Below are 22,787 nucleotides of genomic sequence, written 5' to 3'. Positions count from 1 at the left end.
ATCCTGGCACATGCAAGGCGAGGATTTTAGCCACTAGGCTGCTGCACCGGGCACTTATTTTCACTTGAAAGGCAGAATTATAGAGAGAAGCAGAGAGAGATCTTTCATCTGCTGGTTCATTTCCCAGGTGACCACGATGGTCAGATCTGAGCCGATCCAAAGTCTGGAGCCAGGAGCTTCTGGGTCTCCTACTTGGGTGCAGGGACCCAAGGACTTGCTTTCTCAGACTGTTAACAGTGCACTGAGTGGGAAGTAGAGCAGCTGAGACTTGAATCAGTGACCATTGGTGGCCAGTACTGCAGGGTAAGATTAGCCTACTGTGCCATAGTTCTCACACTCTCTTAAAATCTTTATTAGCTGTCTTCTCTTTTGCCATCCCTGCTGATCCTGCTGCAGACTCTGCTGCAGCTGCCCCTCCCCCGCCCAGCAGGGCTGGGGGACCTAGGCTAACCTGAATAAACCACCTTTACGTGCTAAAAAAAAAAAAAAAAAAAAAAAAAAAAAATCTTTATTAGCTGTCGAGTAGTCCAAATTCAGTAATGTGGTCAGCAGGCTTCTGGATGACTTTGCTAACCTTCACCTTCTTTCCCATTCCTGTCCAACCTATAGTCACAGAAGGTCCTAACACCCCTCTTCCACTGCCTGCTTCCTTCCCCACCTACCTATCTTGTTTTTAGATTGCTCTCGTGAAGTCTTCCTTGTCACCAGCCTGTGTTCCACGCACATCGAACCTTGGGCCTAACTCAGAACACTGCAACTCGGTTGTTCAATGAATGGCATGGTGCACAGAAAATGGATTGAGAAAGACCCTGTTGGCACAGCAGCTGTCTGGCTCACTGCACCAGTACCCCATCGTGGCACAGGCTTGCAGCAACGCTTCGGGGGTTGCCAGAGGACATGGAGCAGCATGCCCTTACAAGCTTGGGAGCATTTCCTCAGGGTCATGAAAACAGCAACATCTCTCAGAACTGTTTTCCAAAGATGACTTCTCAGGCAGAAACACTCTTAACATCTGACCCTAGAATGGTACTGGGCAGAGGAGCATTGTGGGGCACAGGGGCAAAGAGGCCACTAAGTCAACAAGGGTACTAGCAGTCAAGGTCACTGGCGAGCAAGATAGTGGCCCAGGACAGAGCCCTGGGCATGAACCAGGGCAGGGGTCAAGTCGTTTCACAGAAAGACTGATTGGCCAGGGCCATTTCACTCACCTACCCCTGGCCTATGGGAGGTGGCTTCCGCAGTCATGCTCCTAGTAATTGGCCACTAGTTCTCCCCTCCTGGAATTCCTGGCCTGAGTCTATTCATTACCCTATATAAGAAACTGAATTTCTCAAATAAATCGGAAATGCTTAGACAGAACCCCTGTCCATCTGTTCGTCTCTTGAGCGCCGGGAGGCTGGATGGCGGGCAGCAGGCTCACCCCCTCCAGCAACGAGGTACTAGAGGAATCTGGGGGGGAGACCCTGCAGAGCATCACTTATCCCATGATTCAGTTCAGAAACTGTGATTAGCTGTTTCTTTTTCTTTTCTTTTTTAATTGGAAAGGCAGATATACAGAGAGAAAGGGAGAAAGATCTTCCATCTGCTGGTTCATTTCCCAAGTGGCCACAACGGAAGAACTGAGATGATCAGAAGCCAGGAGCTTCTTCCAGGTCTCCCACATGTGTGCAGGGTCCCAAGGCTTTGGGACATTCTCTACTGCTTTCCCAGGCCACAAGCAGGAAGCTGGATGGGAAGTGGAGTAGCTGGGATATGAACTGGTACTCATATGGGATCCCGGTGGATGCAAGGCCAGAATTTAGCCACTAGGGTAATCGCACCAGGCCCAGGATTAGCTGTTTCAGAGAACCCAGCTTTCTGGAGATGCATTTCCAGTGCTGTGGACAGCCGGTCCCGGAGCATGGTAGAGTAGTTTAGCTCATGTCACCCAGTTGCTCAGGGTGTACAAGTGACCACAGGACCAGCATTCCAGTGCCTGGTGTGATGGTGTAGCGGTTAAAGTCCTCACCTTAAGCACACTGGGATCCCATATGGCGTCAGTTCTAATCCCGGTAGCCCCACTTCTCATCCAGCACCCTGCTTGTGACCTGGGAAAGCAGTGCACGGCCCGCCCCTGCACCCCACCCGCATGGGAAAACCAGAGGAAGCTCCTGAATTTGGATTGGCTTAGCTCCAGCTGTTGCAGCTGCTTGGGGAGTGAACCATCATAGGGAACATCTTCCTCTGTCTCTCCTCCTCTCTATATATCTGCCTTTCCAATCCAAATAAATAAATCTTTTTTTTTTTTTTTTAAAAAAAAGAACAAGGCTGTGAACTGGTATTACTTCACTCTACAGATGAGGAAGCTGGGACCCTGAGAGAGGAAGGGAAATTTTCAACAGCTCAGCTGTTTGAAAAAATGACCCCAGATTCAAAGGCTTGTTAAGTGATTCCTACTTCGTAAGACACACTCTGCCAAAGGGAACCCCAGCCCCAGACATCCCAATGGCAAGGCGCTTTTTCCATACATTGCAGAGCTGAAACATCTTTTGGCCAGTGCTGTTAAGCCCCTGGGGCTTTGCCTTTGCTGTCCAATAAGCTTAAACCTATAACGGGGCAGCTACCATTGTTTGCCAAGTCCAAGACACTACATAAGTGTCCATCAAAAAGTTCAAGAAAAATAGAATTAAAAGTATTTTGGTGCAAAGACAATTATGAAATTCAAGCATATGAGGATCTTCTGAAGGTTCATGAAAAAGACATTGTGAAAAAGTATGCATGGACTTAAGAGTGTTTTTATACCAGGTAAATATATCTTTTGATTACATTTCTCCACGAAGCTTTTGAGAGAACTTCATGTACAGCCACGACTTGGCCCTGGGCTATGTGGGCCTCTGGAGCCAACCAGCCCTCCTGAGGAGACAGGACCCTCAGCACAGGTTAAACATGAGCAGGTGCTTGGTGCAGTGGTTAACACTGTTTGAGACATTCATGTCATGTGTATGCATGCCTGGGCTTGAGTCCCGACTCTGCTTTCAAGTCCAGGTTCTTGCTTCTGCAGGGGCAGCAGGTGATGGCCAAGTGCCTGGGTCTCTGCCATCCAGATGGGAGCCCAGATGGAACCTCTGTCTCTTACATAAAAATAACAAATAACAACATGATACTAGAAAACACACATAAACTTTATTTACAGCTGCAGACTTAAACACAGACGATCTTGGGTTCTGAACCTGTGGTACTTCCGGGGTCTCTCGATCAAGTGGACGGCAGCAGTCAGGCAGGCTAAGCCAATCCAGAGTGTCTGACTGAAGCACAGCACCAGGAGCAAGGTTATGCCTGCAGCGGCAGAGCAGTGGAGAGCAGTGAGGGTGGGTACACAGGCAGCGCATGGGCCCCGCAAGGAAATGCAGCTCCTCACTGTCCTCAGCGTCCCTGCTTCTCTTTTCCCCAAAAGCTGAGCTGGTTCAATTTTCACCACAGGCGGGACCTTGGGTTCTGCAAAGTTGAAAGGTACATTTCTCAAGAACCAAGACAGACACTAGCGTTACAGCCAAGCATATTGTTGCATTTTATTACTCGCCCTTCCCCCCTCCAAGTGGTACACATAATCTCCATGGAAAGCAGCAAAGTAGTCCCAGGGGTTTACTGTCTAAGGTCAAGACCAGCAGAGTGATGGGGCTTAATGGTCTCCCTGGCTCCAGAGTCTGTGCCCTTCTCATCAGACTTGGCAGCAGTTGGTGCAACTCTGGAACAAAGAGTAATCCCTCCTCCCGGCAGGTTCTGGTGGCAGGGGTAAAACGAAAGGAAGCCCACGCTGTTTATGGCCTTGAAGACAGCTGTACTAAGAGAAGAAAGGGGTGACTACTGGCAGATATCACTGCCCGCCTCGCCTGGCCACCACTACAGGGAGCCACCCCTCTCCTGAGGACAGTGGGTCCTCTGTGGCAGGATGCAGGCTCGGACAGAAGTTTCACCCTGAGTCTTCCAAGCAAACTGTACAAAAACGTCTAAATTCACCTATCAAGTGCATAGGGGCAGGCACCAGGACCTAAGGAGCTAAGTTCTAGTGGATCAGGCGCTGTGTCAGTGAACATGGCTCTTGCTTCAAAGAGCTGTCAGTCCGGAGAAACACAGACCAACGCATCAGTGACCATTGCTGTTAAATGCTGTACCGGAGGAGTGAACAAACTAAGCACTGACGGAGCCCCGGCTGGAACCGCCTAGCCTAGACCTGGGAAGGTGAGGGGATTGGGGAAGGAGTCACAGACTGAGCTTAGCAGCAGTTGTGACTCAGGATTAGTAAATCTACATTTCTACAGTATTACAAGGTACATGAGCAAGCAGAACCAGAGATTCAAGCATGAAAAAGGACAACATAAACTGAAAAGAGTCTCTGGGTTGTGTCTGTGCTGAAGTAGCAGCTACTGGGGTGGGCGCTGAGTGCAACACCTAAGAGGCCACTTGGGATGTGATATCTAACACTGGAGAACCTTGGTTCAAATCCTGGCTCCTGGGCCTGGCACAGCAGCCTAGTGGCTAAAGTCCTTGCCTTAAACATGCCAGGATTCCATAAGGGCACTAGTTCTAATCCTGGAGGCCCCATTTCCCATCCAGCTCCCTGCTTGTGGCCTGGGAAAGCAGTCGAGGACGGCCCAAAGCTTTGGGACCCAGCTCCCATGTGGGAGACCTTAAAGAAGCTCCTGACTCCTGGCTTCAGATTGGCTCAGCTCTGGCTGTGCAGCCGCTTGGGAAGTGAATATTTGGACAGATTCTCCCCTCTGTCTCTCCTCTTCTCTGTATATCTGACTTTCCAATAAAAACAAATAAATCTAAAAAAAATGTAATTTAAATAAAAGTTTTTATTATAGTATCTCTAAATAATACTATGAGATTGACTTATTAGCAGGTCAGGGTTGAGACTGAATCAGAGGGACCTGATGTTGGAGCTCACTGTCCCATACGGGGGCCACTAGCTACATATGGCTCTTGAACTGCACAAAATGAAAAATTTAGCCTTTAACACACTGCAAGTGCTCCCCATTTGCATGGTCTGCGGCTTCCACACAATACAGGACAGACAGATCATCCCCTTCCCGACAGAAGGCATGATTTCTTGCACAGTCCTAAAGACCTAGTTCACACAGCCTCTGAAACATCCAGTGGCCACCTGAGGAGTACATTCTGTTGCAGCCCTAAGCCAGCAAGGGCTTTTGTGGGGGCATAGCGCACATGCTTCTGCTAATGGTCAGAGGGGAAGTTCATGATCCTCATGATCCCCACCCTCAGAAACCAAGCCCCCAATAGGGACTTCCGATAACACTCAGAAAATGCAGCAGGGAGACTCCCAATGTAAAGAATTTCTAAACAGTTGATCTTTGATTGTCTAGGAGATACAGGGAGCAGGAAGGGGTGGGACCCACCAGCAGCTACTGAGAGGGGAGAGACAGTGGAGCAAAGTGCAAGCTGTCAACTGGGCCCGGGGAGGACCATTTGGCCTGTGCAGGGAGAGGCTCATGCGCAGCTCCCAGCACACACTTGCGCATTCCTGCCTTGGCATTGCTGACACACCAGTTCCCTGCCTAAAATGCCTGGCATTCCGCCTCTCTACCAGCTCACGTAATACACTGATGTTGAATGTCTGGAACTGCCAAGTGCTCTGAGCACAATGCGAATCATGGATAGATGTACACACGGTATTCATATGGTTTGGTACGGGCCTACAGCTCCATCTGGAAAAAAGACAAAAGTCCTATTTCCTACTGTTCATAAAAAAAAGAAAAATAAATGCTAGGTAGTCATGAAAGAAAAATAAAGCTAAAGAAATATTAGGAATAATACTGACCATGATCTGAAGTAGTCAAGACTTTCTATTTTTTTTTTTTAAAGATTTATTTATTTTGATTGGAAAGGCAGATATACAGAGAGGAGGCGAGATAGAGAGGAAGATCTTTCCATCTGATGGTTCACTCCCCAAGTGGCTGCAACGGCTGGAGCTGAGCCAATCCGAAGCCAGGAGCCAGGAACCTCTTCTGGTTTTCCCATGCGGGCGCAGGGTCCCAAGGCATTGGGCCATCCTCAACTGCTTTCCCAGGCCACAAGCAGAGAGCTGGATGAGAAGTGGAGCTGCCGGGATTAGAACCGGTACCCATATGGGATCCTGGGCATTCAAGGGCTAGGCCACCGTGCTGGGTCCATGACTTTCTTATTCTTAAATGAATCAAAGAAGCCTCAAAGGACTGATAATTCTGACATCATCCAATTTGAGAAAATAGCAAAGGCTATCACAAAATGTAACTAACACATGGTAATTTTTCCTTAAAACATATTTGGAAAGGGCCTGGCATGGCAGCCTAGCAGCTAAAGTCCTTGCTTTGCATGCGCCAGGATCCTACATGGGCACTGGTTAGTGTTCTGGCGGCCCTGTTTCCCATCCAGCTCCCTGCTTGTGGCCTGGGAAAGCAGTCGAGGACGGCCCAAAGCCTTGGGACCCTGCACCTGTGTGGGAGACCTGGAAGAAGCTGTTCACTCCTGGCTTCAGAATGGCGCAGCTCTGGCCATTGCAGCCATTTGGGGAGTGAATTAACAAACGGAAGACCTTCCTCTCTGTCTCTCCTCCTCTCTGTATATCTGACTTCCCAATAAAATCAAATTAGTATATATATAGATTTATATATATATATTTGGAGAAAACAATCATAATACACGAAATACAGAACTGACACTCATTAAAGGAAAGGTAAATACACTAGACCCTCTTAGGTCACAAAGTCCACAGCCACAAGCTGTGAACGAGCGGGTATGGTGTTTGCTCAGAACCCACTCACATCCTCCTGCAGGCTTTATGTTCTCTCTGGATTACTTATGACATTGAATGCAAAGTAAACACTAGGGGAAGTTGTTGTAAGATTCAGAGAATAATGAGCAGAAAAGATGTCTGTGTATCCTCAGAACAGGCAATTGGTTGCACCTGCAGAACTGGGACCTGCAAGCAGGGAGGACTGGCTCTGTGCGACATCAGCAGCTCATGGGGTTGGTATGACAGCACGTTTCGTTTTTTCACACACAAAGGCAATTTTACATGAAGTAACAAGTTCATTTGAAAAAACAGACAAACACAGTATGATGATATTTAGGAAAAAAAATCCTCCTAAAGCTAGATGGCAAGGGAAAATGCTCCACTGGACACACCTCCTGCACACACCCAGGAAGGCAAAGGGGACCTGCCCTTTCCCTGCTTGGTGAGTTTTCATAAGATTGTATCACATTACTTGTCTAATAAAATAGGGGAGCCTTAATTGGATTTTCCCCCCTTGCTAAGCTACAGCAATTAGTGTGGGGGCAACTGGGAAGCTTGAACAAGTGCTATGTGTTAGATAACATTAGTGTGGTCATAAAGGATGTTCTTTAGTTTTAGCAGTTCCTGTGTTTGGGGAGAGAATGTCAAAAATCTACAACTTTCAAATGGAGAAAAGCAGAAGTGCAACAAGGAAGGAAAAGAGAGGAAGAGGAGTACAAGAGAGGAGAGGAATTAGGAAGGAGGAAGATAAAAACAAATGTCAAGGCAAAATGATAAGACAAGCATGTTAATTGCTGGTCAACCTATGGGAAAGGTCTAAGTGTGTTCAACATGTTAAACTCTTGTTCTGCAGCCTTGAAAAAAAAAACAACAGAAAAAATCCCAGTGTCCTTCACCTTGCTGGCTACTCAATGCCTCCCTCAGCAATCTCACACACAGCTAGTGATCACCTCGGGGGACCAGGGCTCCTGAAGGAAGAGGCATGCCGTAATCTCTTGCACCCTGTGTTCCGCTCAGTACAGGGCAGGGCACAGACGGGGGCATGTAGGCTGATTCGGGCGGCATCTGGGCATGAGGCTGGCAGACACAACATCAGGGCCTGGAGCATCAGTGCAGCATCACTTCCACAAAGAGGCAAGGAGAGAGCCAGTACAGCCACCAAATGGAACCACAACTTGACACTGCTGCTAGAAACTGCCTGAGCAGACTACAGGTTAATGCCTTGTATACGACAAACTGCTCTAGTAATCTGCTGGGGTCTGAGCGTTCCCCAGAAGTGTACGTATTACAAACCCAGTTCCTCAATTTAGCAGCACTGCGGTCTGGGTCATAGACCTTCATGAAAATATGAATGCATATCAGGAGTGAGCTCTGGCTCATTTGGGACTGGACTAGTTAGTGCAAGAGCAGGTTATCAGAGAGCAGGTCCAGCCCTCGTGCTCTCTCTGCCCACTGCCCACTTACCCTTCCACTTTCCCCTCTAAGTTGAAGCACAAGAAGCTGGAACCTGCATCAAGTTCTTGGTTTTCCCAGCCTCTGGAACCAGGAGACATTAAACTGCTATTCTTTCAGAGTTACTCAGTCTTGGGCATTCTGTTACAGCAATAAAAAAAGGGACTAAGACACACTCTTCTATTGAGCCTTACTGTGACCGTGAAATGGAGGTCTTCACCATTTGACAGTGGAAACAGGCCCAGAAGGGCAACAACTCCAAAGCACCTCTTACGGCTTCGAGGCCCTCTTCTCTGAAGTCTGATTCCTAACCAAACAGGAGAAAGACTTACCTGATGCAGTCTTGGTCTGGGCTACATCTCCCCACACTGTGATATCACCACAGGCAGCTTGGGTTTGTTATTAGGGCCTGTGGGAACATTCTGGAAAGAGAGCACAGTGGATATTTATCCACTTGGTCACTTCTTCACTCCTTCACTGTGAACCAATTCTGATGTCTCCAGCTCCTTGGCTAACGACCGAAGACTCAGAGACTGATATTGGGACAATCTACATCCTAGCAGACAGGAACGGTATATGACACAGTTCAAGGAGAAATGGAAAGCACTTGGAAAAATGTTAAACCTATGATACACAGCAATGTAAGTAAGACACAACAGAGTTGGATGAGCAGCAGAGACAGAGCAACTAAACTGCTGCTTTAAAAAGTGGCATGGGGGGCGTGCGGCTGGCCTAGCAGTTGAAGACGCTTGTGCCCATATCAGAGTAGTAGCTGGCTTCCAATCCCAGCTCCGCTGAGGCTTCCAGCTAACACACATCCTGGGAAACAGCAGGCCTAAGTACTTAGGCCGCTGTCACCACATGGAGATCTGAATTGAGTTTCTGGCTCAGCTCCAGCTAGTGCAGGCATTTTTAGAGTAAAGCAGGAGAAAGAAGATCTGTGATCTGTATGCCTGTCTCTGTGGCAAAAGAAAGAAAGGAAGGAAGGAGGAAAAAAGGAGAAAAAGAGCAAAAAAAAAAAGATAAAAAAGAAAGAAAGAAACAGCCAAAAAGTAAACGAATGGAAAATAAGAAGTATAAAAAGAAACTTTTGTCAGAGAAAGCTTGACCTGGGCCTAGATGGACGAATGGGGTACCAGCAGCGGGGAAGGAAAGACCAGCCTATCGGGTGGAGGAGACAGCAGGGCAAGGGCTCGGGCGGGGATGTGGCACCCCGGGAGAAGAGCCAGGTTCCTGCCATGTTCACTGAGCAAGGCGAGATGGGCAGGGACGAGGAGCAGCATCCTATCAGCAGGAGACCAGGTGGCCAGAGGCCAACCCTCAGAATGGGAGCTGACCTACACGTCCCGGGGGCACTTCGTGAGGAAGGGATTCCCTCTCTTTTCCCAAGAGAGCCCAAGGACTAGAGGCAGTGCCGGCTCAGCCCATCTGCCCCTCTCTAGTCCGTGGGAACCAGATCGAAAGTGCTGAGAAAGAGAGCGAGGTCGGACTCACCTCAATTTTTCTCATCACCAGAAGACCATCGATGATTTTTCCTGTAGGAAGAGTACAGGCTGGACTTAACTCTCTTGTTCACGTAGCATTTCTAAATTTCTAAGCACGTTCTTAGATATTATCTTACTAAGTCTTTTACTAAATTTGAAAACTTTAGGGGCTAGTGTTGTGGCATATCAGGTAAAGCCATAGCCTGCGATGCTGGCATCTCACAGGGTGCTGGTTTGTGGCCTAGCTGCTTCAGTTTTGATTTTGCTCCCTGCTAATTTCCTGGGAAGAGCAGTGGAGGATGGCTCAACTGTCGGGCCCCTGTCACGTCTGTAGAAACCTGGATGAGGCTCTGGGCTCCTGGCTCTGGCCCGGCCCAGTGCTGGCCACTGTAGCCATCTAGGAAGTCAATCAGTAGATGGAAAGATCTTTCTGTCTTTCCTGCTCTCTCTCTGCAACTCTTTCAAATAAAATCTTTTTTTTTTTTTATTCATTAATTACATTGTATTATGTGACACAGTTTCTTAGATACTGGGATTCTCCCCTCCCCAAACCCTTTCCCCATAAAATAAAAATCTTAAAAAAAAAAAAAAAAAGAGAGAAAAAGAAAATCGAGATTCAGTGGAGACAAAAATGATTGGTCTAGGGTCACAGGTAAGAAGTGGCAAAGTTGGGCCTGGTCCACAGCCTAGCAGCTAAAGTCCTTGCCTTACAAGCACCAGGATCCCTTATGGGTGCTGGTTCTAATCCCAGAGGTCCCACTTCCCATCCAGCTCCCTGCTTGTGGCCTGGGAAAGCAGTCGAGGACGGCCCAAAGCCTTGGGACCCTGCACTCTCGTGAGAGACCCGGAAGAGGTTTCTGGCTTTGGAATGGCGCAGCTCTGGCCATTGTGGCCACTTGGGGAATGAATCAGCTGACAGAAGATCTTCCTCTCTGTATATCTGACTTTCCAATAAAAATAAATAAATCTTAAAAAAAAAAAAAAAAAAAAAGCAGGTGAGATCTGAACAATCCCAAAGCCTCACTGTATCATACTGCCTCTACAGCATTTCTTTAGTTTGAGCACTTGGGTTTTTCCTTTTAGAAAACGTACTGCCCAGTTGTCTTGCATCACATCAGATCCATCTTTTGCCCTTCCTTCTAGTCCTCTTACCACACATCTTCCCCGCCACCACCACCTTCCACCCGGCCTCTACTACCTGCAGCAGTTCTACCAGCTGAGCGTTCTTGGTCAGTGTTCGAGCCTGGCTCCCATCAAGTTCCCTCTTGGACAAGGGAAGCCTAGCCAATGGGACAGGAGCAAAACTTACCAAACACTACATGCTTCCCATCCAGCCAATCACATTTGGAGCAGGTGATAAAGAACTGACAGCCATTTGTACTGGGACCACTGTTTGCCTGATGGAAACCAAATACATTTGCAATGAGTCTCTGTGGTCACATTAACTGAGAGGCAAGATTCCCAGCCCTGATCCCACCATGTTTCCTTTCAGTAAATGTAACTGAGCAGGCTATCAGGAGGCACAGCCTAGGCTAGCATCCAGAGGTACAGAGATGGGGGCTGTGACATCAGCATCCCATATGAGTGCTAGTTTGAATCCTGGGTTCCCACTTTTAACCCAGCTCCTTGCTAATGTACCTGGGAAAGCAGTGGAAGATGGCCCAAGTACTTGGGACCCTGTACCCACACAGGAGACCTGGAAGAAGCTCCTGGTCCAGCTCCGGCATTACAGCCATCTGAGGAGTGAACACAGTGAATAGATTTCTCTCATTCCCTATAACTCTGCCTTTCACATAAACACATCTTAAAAAACCAAACAAAAAAACCCCAGCACAAAAATAGCTAATCTTTTTTTCTTGCTCATTTTATGCTTTTAAGATTTAAAAAATTAAAAAAAAATTTTTTTTGAAAGGCAAAGTTATAGAGAGACTTCCACTCACTGACTTGCTCCGGAACTGGCTTCAATGAAGTCAGAAGCTTCTTCTGGTCACCTGAGTCACCTCTGCTGCCTTCCCAGACATACTAGCAAGGCTCTTGATAGGAAGTGGAGCAGTAGGGACTTCAACTGGGGCCCATGTGAGATGCTGGCACTGCAGGTGGCAGCTTAACGCACTACGCCATACTGCTTGCCCCAAATGACCATATTTAATCCAGGTTTGCTTTGTAGTTATTCATATTTAAAGCCACACCCAATGTATTATGGAAATTCTCAGGACAACACCTTTCCCAGCTTGAGATTCTGAAGCTCTAGCCACATCTCCTGATTCTTCAACACTATTTTGTTTTAAAAAAGATTTATTTATTTTATTACAAAGTCAGATATAAAGAGAGGAGGAGAGACAGAGAGGAAGATCTTCCGTCCGATGATTCACTCCCCAAGTGAGCCGCAACGGGCCGGTGCGTGCCGATCTGAAGCCGGGAACCAGGAACCTCTTCCAGGTCTTCCACGCGGGTGCAGGGTCCCAGTGCTCTGGGCCGTCCTCGACTGCTTTCCCAGGCCACAAGCAGGGAGCTGGATGGGTAGTGGAGCTGCCGGGATTAGAACCGGCACCCATATGGGATCCCAGGGCATTCAAGGCAAGGACTTCAGCCGCTAGGCCACGCCGCCGGGCCCAACACTATTTTTATATTTAGTAATGTACCATGATACTAGGCAATGATACTTTGTAAATACCTTTTCCATATTTTTGTATATTTTAAGCTGATTACGCTAAGCTGCATTTAATTTTCAGACTTCTGCACACTAGCAAACCAAGGCTGGAATTCAGCAGCACTGTCTTTTAAAAGAGTCTATTTAATCTTGTGAATGTTTTATTGTACATTTCCTTTATTTTGGAAAAAAATGAGAAAGAAAAACTGAAATTAATACCATTGAAGGAAAGACAGATCCCATAACCTCACTGGCAGTTTTATTAGAGGCTTTTATTCAGATCGTTAATGGACTGAAATTGATCGAATCTGTTCAACTGTGAAGAAAAAAGAGTGAAATACTGGCAATGCATTAAAGACTGTTTAGAGGTGACCTCTGGTTAAGGAGTTTACATCACACTTCACAAATCCCCCACCTAAAATGGGGGCTGCTCTGCAGTTTTGTGCAGGTATTCAAGAACCTTCTGTATGAAAGGAAAACAGAGTGCCTGAATAGGCCACAATGGTCCCACACTTTGGAATGTGGGACTGAATTCCTAGGGACTATAGTCATCTTTTCTTGTTTCTTTTTGCTGCTTCTGTGTAATCATTTATTCTCAAGCAGGTGCAGAAAGTCATACACGTTGGTATGGCTCAAGGACACACTCTGCCTGTAGGCGCTCGTTTACCCATTCTTGGGGTAGTGCGGCTCCTGTTTACATCCTACCGCCTGCACCCAGATGACCGGGCTTGACCCCGTTCAGGTACACAACCTGTGCTTCACATTCCTCATGTGCGCCCCCCAGTGGATGCGAAGAGCATTCAGATGAATTAATGCACACAAACCACTTGTGGGGTACATCTTCTGCAGTGCTAGCTTGTGTTTAATCACCAGTCATTGATCAACATCTGCTCAGAAGCCTTTCCAGGTTAGGTAGTAAGGCCTGGAGGTGAACGGTAACCAGTTCTTGGCTGACAAATTCATGACTTAGTAGCAGATGGCAGCAAACATAGCCACCTGTGCTGTGGGATGCGCAACTGCACAGCCTAGTCAGCACATCCCAGGACCTCCCCCAACAACTCCTTCAGGAACGGCAGTCCCTCCCTTCCTGATTCTGTCAGGGATCTTCAGCAGTATGCAAGGAGAGGGTTCAGGTCCTTACTCTGCACTTGCCTGGGTGGCTTTACTCGGACAGGGCTTGCATACTGGTTGCTGCACCAGTCTCTGTTCTGGGTGTGGCAGCCTCCTAAATGGCTTCCTGGCCCCAGACTCACTAGTGCCATCTGGTCCTCACCCTGCAGGAGGATTCTTTCTCTGAAACTCAGAGCTGGAGAGGAGGGTGTTTGATCTAGCAGTTCAGACACCACATGAGATACTCATATCCCAAATCAGAATGCCTCCACCCCCTTGTCAGGTTCCTGATACTGTGCACCCAGCTTCCTGATACTGTGATGGTCTGAGTGCTGAAGGATCTTGCTACCTGTGCAGCCTGAAAATGAAAACTTCAATGCAGTTTTTGGAACTGGTGCATAGCAGTTGAGATGCCTCTTGGGACACCTGCATCATATGGGAGTGCCTGGCTTTGAGTCCCAGGCAGCTCCTGGTTCTACCTTCCTGCAGATGGACAGTGAGAGGCAACAGGTGGTGGCTCAGGTACTGGGTACTGTCACTCATAAGGAAGACTGAGTTCCCGGTTCTTGGCTTCAGCCTAGGCTAGACCAAGTTGTTGCAGGCATCTGAGAAGTAAACCAGAAGATGGGAGATACTTCTCTCCCTGTAATGTAATGATAAATATGTTCCTTAATTTCATGTTGATGAAAATTTACTGTTTTTCTCTTCTCCCTGTCGTGGTCTGTGTTTACTGGCTCTGTTATTTAAAGAGATGTATAATAGAAGTGCAGCGGAGACTGACATGTTCAGATGTGGAGACACAGTGCAGTGTATTTCTATGCATCTAGACCAAAGATGGACTCCCAATGAAACAGCTGAAAATATACTATGGACCTAGCACCATGGCCTAGCAGCTAAACTCCTTGCCTTGAAAGCTCCGGGATCCCATATGGGCACCGGTTCTAATCCCGGCAGCTCCACTTCCCATCCAGCTCCCTGCCTGTGGCCTGGAAAAGCAGTCAAGCATGGCCCAATGCTTTGGGACCCTGCACCCACGTGGGAGACCCAGAAGAGGCTCCTGGCTCCTGGCTTTGGATGGGCACAGCACCGGCCGTTGTGGCTCACTTGGGGAGTGAATCATCAGACAGAAGATCTTCCTCTCTGTCTCTCCTCCTCTCTGTATATCTGACTTTGCAATAAAAAATAAATAAATCTTTTTTTAAAAAAAGAAAATATCCTGACAGTAGGACGCTGGACTCTCCGACACTGACCATGCCTACAATGTCAGGAAACACTTCAATAGTGGCATGATGGACTTAGGGCTGTTCATGAAGGACACTTATTGTAATACCAGAGGGGAAATCAATGGACGGGGAGGGAACTTGAGGAGGAAGATGGAAAATCCCAGATTCTATGGAACTATATCATAAAACAATAATAAAAATAGTAAATTAGATAAATTAAACTTTAAATCAAAGCCCTTCAGGATCTGGTCCCATGTGCCTATGCAGTTATCGCTACCCTTAGCCATTTACTGTTCCTTGAATATGCCACCCTGCTTTAGGACCACAAATCTTTGCATGGTCTGCTTGCAAGACTAGAAATGCTCTGCTTTCCCATGCTACCTGGCAAACATCCCTTTAATAGCTCAAATGTCCCTTCCTTTGTCACGGCTTCACCACTCCCAGTCTCCTGGGCCCTTACAGTCCTTTTCCATCCCGAGGCACAGGTCACACCATGCTGGCCAGGCCCCGCGGCACATGTCCCCTATTATCACAGAGGATTGTGAGCACAGGGATCAGGTTTGTACCTGAAATGGTGTGACCGTGAGCCGATCTTCACCCACAGAATGCCTATGTGTATGGGTAGACAAGGACAGAGAAGGTGTGTAACTATGGGGGCTACAAACCTGAGAGGTGGGGTGCTGTGAAGGGGTATGGGTGGTGGGGAGTCAGAGCGAGAAGTGTTACGGTGTGAGCACGGGTGACAGAAAGAAGAGCCAGCCTATGCGAGAGCAGGGAGAGGTGAGGCAGACGAGGGATGTGAGTGTGTAGGAGGGGAGCTGGACACGTCAAATGGGGCAGGACTTGGAGAAGGAATCACAGGCAGCAAGGGCTGAGTGGGGAAAAGGCAAAGCAGTGCCTGGGCAGTGGGGGAACAGGGGTCACGCACCCCAGGGAACAGTGATGATCCCCATGTCTGGAAGGTGCAACTGGGCAGCAGGTGAATGCCTGGCTACACATGCTAAGTCAAACAAAGGTTAAGAAAACACCCGCCGAACTCAGTTTTGGTTCCCCAATCTGCTAGTGGACCTTGTCTAACAAAATCAAACCAGACTGAAGGACGCAGGGGTGTTAGAGCCTGAGGCCCGGGCCAAGCAAGAGAAGGAAGTATTTTCTTCCATCCTGCAAGGCAGCTTGGGGTCTCCGGACAAACCAGCTGGTTATAAATCTAACAGTACACTTTGAGTGGACCTCACTTACCATGGAAAGCAGGCCTGGCGCTGAGTGTCTAAGCTTGAAATTTTCATCTGCAAACGGCCCCCGATAAATACTGGCAACACCAGTACCATCTCCCTGAGTTAAAAGAAGGGAAATGTTAGCAACACAGAGCGTTGGGCATCCTAGAAATGAGATGAAAGGGACAGGTGACAGGTCTGGCAGTCAAAATGTTGTTTGGGACACCCATATCCCACATCAGAATTCCTGGGTTTGAGTCTCAGCTCCATTCCCAGTGCCAGTTCCCTGCTCAGGTACACCCTGGGAGGCGGTGGATGATGGCTCGAGTAGCGGGGTTCCTGCCACCCATGAGGCACAGATTTGAGTCCAGGGTTCTGGACTCCAACCTGGTCCAGTCCTGGCTGTTATAGGCATTTGGAAAATCAACTGACAGAAGAAATTCATCATCGTCTCTCTCCTGCGTATGTGTGCCTGTGTTTGTGTGTATATCTGTATGTCTCTGCCTTTCAAATACGTGATTTTTTTTTAGAGAATCATGCTTAGCCCATTCACTGGCCTCTTGCAGTAAATACAGTAAAGTGTCCCTCCAGAATTATCTATGTCATTCCATTTCCTTGCCTACAACTTCTGAAGAAAACTTTAGCTTTCCAGGCCTTGTGGCACCAGAAGAAGGGAAGATGGGATGTAAGTGCCTAGCTCATTGAAAGAGGCTTTCCTCCTCCATTCAGAACAAGCAAATTGTAGCTGCATTCTAACAGCTCCCGAGGGTCCCCATGGATCATCTGGCAGTATACTGGGAGAGTCCGGCTTGTGGCCCCAAAAGGCGCAGGTGTGGACTCCATCCAAGAGCTGTCACTGTGCACTGAGCAGCAGCCAACCACTTTAAAGAACATCCCCATTACCATCCTCTTCCTCTACCCCCATCAATCCTGACCACTGTTCTCAAGTGCAAGCCTGGGTCTCCACAGTCAAAACAGAAGCAGCAATTAACAACAAACTCACTCCCCAGGGTTGACAGGGAAGGAATAACACTTACATTAACAAAGTCTCCACCCTGAATCATGAAATCCTTTATGACCCTGAAACAGAGAGCAAAGGATCCTGAAAAAGGATTCCATGCAAAACACTTACCCGGTCATTGTAATGTTAACTTTAAAGTGCAACGTTTATCACTTTCACTTACCAATGATTATTCTTTTTGGAATCAGTGGGCTGAAAGGATGACTAACCATAAAACAAGAGTTTTAATTATAAATAAGAGCCTCTTAGAGAGTTGATCTAAGTGTGTAATCTGGTACTTGCACAGTAACAATGAAAATCCTGCAGGAAAAGTTAACAAAAATTCACCAAAGCAAAAGGCATGTCAAGGACTCGATGTCAGCTTTTGGGATAGGAACGGCAGAGAATGTATGTAGGATGGACAGCTACAGGGCCCAGTGCGATTGTTCAACTGGCTAATCTTCCACCTCCAACTGCAGGATCCCATATGGTGCCGGTTTGTGTTCTAACAGCTCCACTTCCCATTCAGCTCCCTGCTTGTGGCCTGAGAAAGCAGTAGAGAATGGCCCAAATCCTTGGTGCCCTATTCCCACGTGGGAGACCAAGAAGAAGCTTCTGGCTCCTGGCTTTGGATCGGCTCAACTCTGGCCATTGTGGCCACTTGGGGAGTGAACCAGCAGATGGGAGATCTTCCTCTCTGTATCTCCTTCTCTTTGAAAATCTGCAGTTCCAATAAAAGTAAATCTTAAAAAATAAGAAAAAAGAATGGCTATGGCCTGCTACACAGGTTAATATGGGTTGCTAGTGCTCTTGGGCAGGATCCTCAACTTTTCTCAACCTCAGCTTCCTTCTCTGCAACAGAAAATAAAACATGTTGCTAGCAGTTAGATACCATACATGCACATGCATGTAAAGGCTGTCAGGGTTAAAACGGAGTTGTTTCTGTTAACTCTTACAACAATAAAAACACAAAGCTAGAGGTTATGCAGAAGGGGTTCCTGCTCACCACTGCCAGCTGACAATAATTACCACAAAAGACTGCCGGAATCGCAACCATCCACAAAGAAGGGCCACCACAGCCTTATACAAAAGCCACTTTCCTTTTCTAAGATTTATTTTTCTTTATTTGAAAGAGGGACTTGCAGAGAAGAGACACACAAAGAGAAAGATCTTCCATCCACTGGTTTGCTCTCCAAATGGTTGCGATGGCTAGAGCTGAGCTAATTCAAAGCCAGGGGCTTCTTCTGGGTCTCCCATGTGGGTGCAGGGCCCACGGACTCACTGCTTCTCAGCCCATAGGCAGAGAGCTGAATCAGAAATGGAGTAGCCAGGATGCGAGCTGGCACCCACATGGGTTGTCAGTGCTTGTAGGTAGAGGATTAACCAGCTTATTGAGCCACAGTGCCACCCCAAAAAATACTTCTGTGAGGACATCTGCTTCGGCAACTTCTAGTCAGCCTTAGATGGGTGCCCTGATGTGTTAATCCTTGTAGCCAAGTGCTTTAAAAGAGCTTATGTAGCGGCAACACTGTGACACAGCCAGGTCAGCCATTACCTGTGCCACCATCATCCCATAAGAGCATGGACACTCCGATTCTAATTCAGCTCCAATAATGTGCCTGGGAATGCAAAGATGATGGTCCAAATACTAGGCCCCTATGGTCCAGACTGTGGGCTCCCGGCTTTGCTCTGGGCCAGCCCTAGCTGTTGCAGTCATATGGAGAGTAAATCAGTGGATGAAAGATCTCTATCCCTCTGTCTACCTTGTTTGTCAGTTTAACTTCAAATAAATAAATAAAACAAACAGAAAAATTAGGGTCTAGCATTATGGTGGAGCATGTTAAACTACCACTTGCCCTACTAACATCCCCTACAGGTGCTGGTTCAGCTCCCAGCTGCACTTCTTCCCATCCAGCTCCCTGCTCCCTTGGGAAAGCAGTGGAAGACGGTACAAGTACTTGGGTCCCTGCTACTTGTGTGGGACATCCAGATGAAGTTCCAGATTCCTGGCTGGCTTCAACCTGGCCCAGTCCTGCCCACTGTAACCATTTGAGGAATGCCCGGTGAATGAAAGATCTCCCTCTCTGTAACTGCCTTCCAAATGAATAAGTAAACATTTAAATTCTGTATTTACACAAACAAGGGCATAAAATTGACAGGATATTGGAAGGATGCAGTTTCTGTGTTAAACACATAAAATGAATCAGTGGGGGACTAAATTCTTAAGTTGTTGAGGCCACGAAAGCAGTTCTTCTCAAGGTCTAAGAATTGGGCTGACTTAATTTTCTTTAATGTTCCTAATCTGGAGGGCACATGTTTGGTTTTGTGTTTAAAACGCTCCTGGGGACATCCACAGCCCATATCGGAGTGTCTGGCTTGCTTCCACTTACACCTTCCTGCATATGCACACCCTGGGAAGCAGTGAGTGGCGGCTCACGTCACTGGGTCCTGCCACCCACACAGGAGAGATGCACTGAGTTTCTGGATTCCAGCCTCAGCCTGGCCCAGCTTTGCTGTTGTCTGCATCTCGGTGGGGATGAGGGTGGAGGGTGCTGAGGCAGCAGATGGAAGCTAATTCTCAGTCTCTTAAATATGTAAATAAAAATCCTAATCCCTTAACAAAGTACAACCGGCCCTCTTTGTCCACAGATTCTACAACCAATGAATTCAAGCACACTGAGATGAAACATCTTAGGGAGGAAAAAAAACTATACCTGAATATGTATAGGAATTTTTTACTTGTCATTTCTCCCCCAATAAAGCAGCATGTCTTATTAGGTAGCAGGAGTATGTTAGAGATGACCTAAAGTATATGGGAGGACTGTGTGGGTTACATGAAAAACAAGGGTACATGAAAAAGATAGCCAAAATGGAAGCCAAAGAAAATTTGGGTGCAAAATTTTGTACATTCACAGTAAATGAGTACTTTGCAACTTATGGAAGGGACCAGGCATCCCTGGATTTAGGTATCTGAGCAGAATCCTGGGACCAGTCCTCATCCTTACCTGTGGAAGGTGCTCCCCTTGTATCCAATGGGAACCCCATCTTTTCTAGAACCAGAAAGAAAGAGACTTTGAATAATGACAAGTTAAGAGAGGCCTTTCCAATTCAAGACACTGCAGCCACTCAAGACCTGCCTGTGGCTCCCCAACACAGTCAGTGCAGCCCCAGGACAGCCTGGGAGCAGGCACGCAAGTCAAACACTGACCTGAATTCTCCAGTGCAGAACTGCCTGAAAGGAAAGAGGGAATCATTTAGCCACCCTGGTATTTACAGAACGTCTCCTCCCACCAGACACCAGCCAGTTCCCCACAAAAGATGACACGGGAACAATCCCAGACTTGCAATAACGCAAGGACCTGGATCTCCAGGGTCCTGAGTAGACGGACCTGCAGACACACGGGTCTGCCCACGGGCTTGGGGTGGGCGACGAGGTAAGCTCCTTACCTAAAGTTCTCGGCCGTCTTGGGCACAACATCCGCAAAGAGCTCGATCTTCATGCGACCAACCTCCTGCAGCCGGAGGCAGACGGTCAGGAGGCTGAGTCCAAGGCAGGGAAGGGCTCCGGGGCCGGCAGGTGGTCCCGCCGCCCCCAGACCCAGCTCCGCAGCCCTCGCCCAGCCCTTGGTGCCCACCCCATGCCTCGGGCAGCAGGGCGCTGCGACGCCCTCCCGGCAGCAGGTCGGTGGTCTACGTCCCTCCCGCGCCCGCTCTCCCAGGAGCCGGTGGGTTCTGTCTAAGCCCGCGCAGCTTCCCTTCCGGGTAGGTCTGAGTGGTCGCCTGGATCTCACCTGGCCGCCGATACTGACATCAAAGAACACCACAGGGTTGACAGGGCTTGAATTTGCCACCGCCATGGCTGCGATCCGGAAGCACAAGTCGGGGAGCGAAGGCTTCCGGCCAGCTAAGCTCAGCCCCCTCGGAGGTTAGTCGGCGACGCAGGCGCAGTAGGGACAGACTGGCTTCCGGGACGCGAGCTGTGGGAGGGGCAGCTCCCCAGGTTGTGAGGGTGAGGAAAGTGGGGTCATTTTTCTCCTCGAGGTCAGCAGGACTCCTTTAGCCCCTGCTCGGAGGACTGTACTAGTACAGAACAAGGTCTAGGGTCTTTGTAGTGGGCCGTCTGCAGGTTCGCCATCAGTAGTTGGAGCTAAGACTCCTGAGCCAGTCCCTACACAGGCAGGTGAGACCCTGAGGGCGGCCTGACAGACTTCCTTAGTCAGTACTTACCCTTCCTTCAGGTCAGCACATTCGAATTTTAGCTCCTCGACCACTTCCCACAGAGTAGGTGAAACTTTTTTTTTTAAAGAACTCTTGAGTGTATAAGTCAATCCTGACTTCCCATATTTAGAACAAAATCCGTTTCCTTAACATACGAAACACTGCACGCCGGCCGCCACCTGCCTGGCCTCACTTTGCACCCCTCGCTCTCAGTCCCGGTGTGTTGACCCCTGTCACTTGGGTCCACTCCTGTCTTCGGGGCCTTGGTAGAGTACCTGACTTGATGGAGGTCCTGGAGGCAGGGAATGTGCCTTGTACAAAATTCAGAGCTCAACCTGATGACCCCTCCACGGAGACAAGAGATGACTTGTACCACACTGAAAGCAGCGCTCATCCACAAAATCCTGTTTTCTTTAGGCCACTCTACTCAAAATTAGCTTCATACCATCTCTCTCCACACCCCAATTCCCTCCTCCCAAGCACTACCACATTTCAGGGAAGTAGAGTCGGCCTGGTTTGTTCACAGCTGGAGTTACAGTGTCTACCCTTGCATAGCACTTAGCAGGTGTTCAGCTAGTACATCTGCTGTGTTGAGTGCATTGGGCAAGGTTCAGACTCAGAGTGTGCACATCTATTATTGTCTTTATATCCTTTTATCGTCATTTCTAGTTCTGTGAGAAAATAAGTGTTGCACATAAAAATTTAGCGTGTTTTAACTTAAGGGATGTTTGTGTTTCTGATTACTTTCCCGCTCGTCTTAATCTCCTTGTCTACATCTAAGCAAATAAAGAGGGAGGGGCCGGCACTGTGGCATTACAGGTAAAGCTGCTGCCTACCACGCTGACATCCGCTACAGGCACAGGTTGGAGTCCCAGCTGCTCCACTTCCCATTCAGCTCCCAGCTGATGGCCTGGGGAAAACATCTGTGCTTGGGTCCCTGCCACTTGCGTGGGAGTCCTGGAAGGAGCTCCTGCTTACTGGCTCTAGTTTGGTCCAGCCTTGGCTGTTGAGCTGTGAACCAGCAGATGGAAGATTCTGACTTTTAAATAAATAAATGAATTTTTACAAAAAAAAAAAAAATAAGAGAAATGAGAGGACAAGTAAGCAAAAAGAGCAGTAACATTCATCCTTCAGTATGGTTTTATACTAATCAGTTAAAAATATATTTATTTTTATTGGAAAGGCAGATATACAGAGAGATGGAGAGAGACAAAAAGATCCATCTGCTGGTCCACTCCCCAAGTGGCCACAACAGCTAGAGCTGAGCTGATCTGAAGCCAGGAGCTAGGACCTTCTTCCGGGTCTCCCACATGTGTGCAGGGTCCCAAGGCTTTGGGTTATCCTCTACTGCTTTTCCAAGGCACGGGTAGGGAGCTGGATGGGAAGTTTGACATCCAGGATTAGAACCTGCACATATATGGGGTCCCGGTGCATGCAAGGCCAGGACTTTAGCCACTAGGCTACCATGGTGGGCCCACTAATCATTTTAAAATAAATGTTCTAATTGGTAACATTCAATTTGCTGAAGTTGTACAAATACTAGTGCACTCAAACTGCTAGTGGAATGTGTGATGACACATAGCCCTTATTAAGCAGTTACTAAGTGCTAAGCACTTTAAATCCTTCATTTCATTTGGTCTTCATAATGCTGTGGAACGGGT

General features: G+C 48.0%; 1 protein-coding gene across 4 annotated transcripts; it reads right to left on the bottom strand.

Moving 5' to 3' along the window:
• Positions 1-3,140: 3,140 nt before the first annotated feature.
• On the bottom strand, positions 3,141-20,832 carry PPIH (peptidylprolyl isomerase H). Of its 4 annotated transcripts, none has more exons than XM_012928816.3 (10): positions 20,700-20,832; positions 20,356-20,420; positions 20,117-20,140; positions 19,914-19,958; positions 16,946-16,988; positions 15,934-16,026; positions 11,021-11,108; positions 9,722-9,762; positions 8,560-8,649; positions 3,141-3,315 (listed from the first exon to the last, which is right to left on the bottom strand). In XM_012928816.3, exons 1-9 carry the CDS (start codon positions 20,763-20,765, stop codon positions 8,581-8,583), a joined length of 534 nt encoding a protein of 177 aa, XP_012784270.1. In that variant the 5' UTR covers positions 20,766-20,832; the 3' UTR covers positions 3,141-3,315; positions 8,560-8,580. The 4 variants fall into 4 exon arrangements, with proteins under 4 accessions (XP_012784270.1, XP_004591573.1, XP_058535842.1 ...); XM_004591516.4 differs by lacking the exon at positions 3,141-3,315 and adding an exon at positions 3,336-3,474; XM_058679859.1 differs by lacking the exon at positions 3,141-3,315 and adding an exon at positions 3,744-3,759.
• Positions 20,833-22,787: the final 1,955 nt, after the last annotated feature.

The sequence above is a fragment of the Ochotona princeps genome, chromosome 2, assembly GCF_030435755.1.
Source record: "Ochotona princeps isolate mOchPri1 chromosome 2, mOchPri1.hap1, whole genome shotgun sequence".
Taxonomy (NCBI): domain Eukaryota; kingdom Metazoa; phylum Chordata; class Mammalia; order Lagomorpha; family Ochotonidae; genus Ochotona; species Ochotona princeps.
Note: the sequence above shows the minus strand (reverse complement) of the source record. Positions and strands in the feature narration are given on the sequence as shown.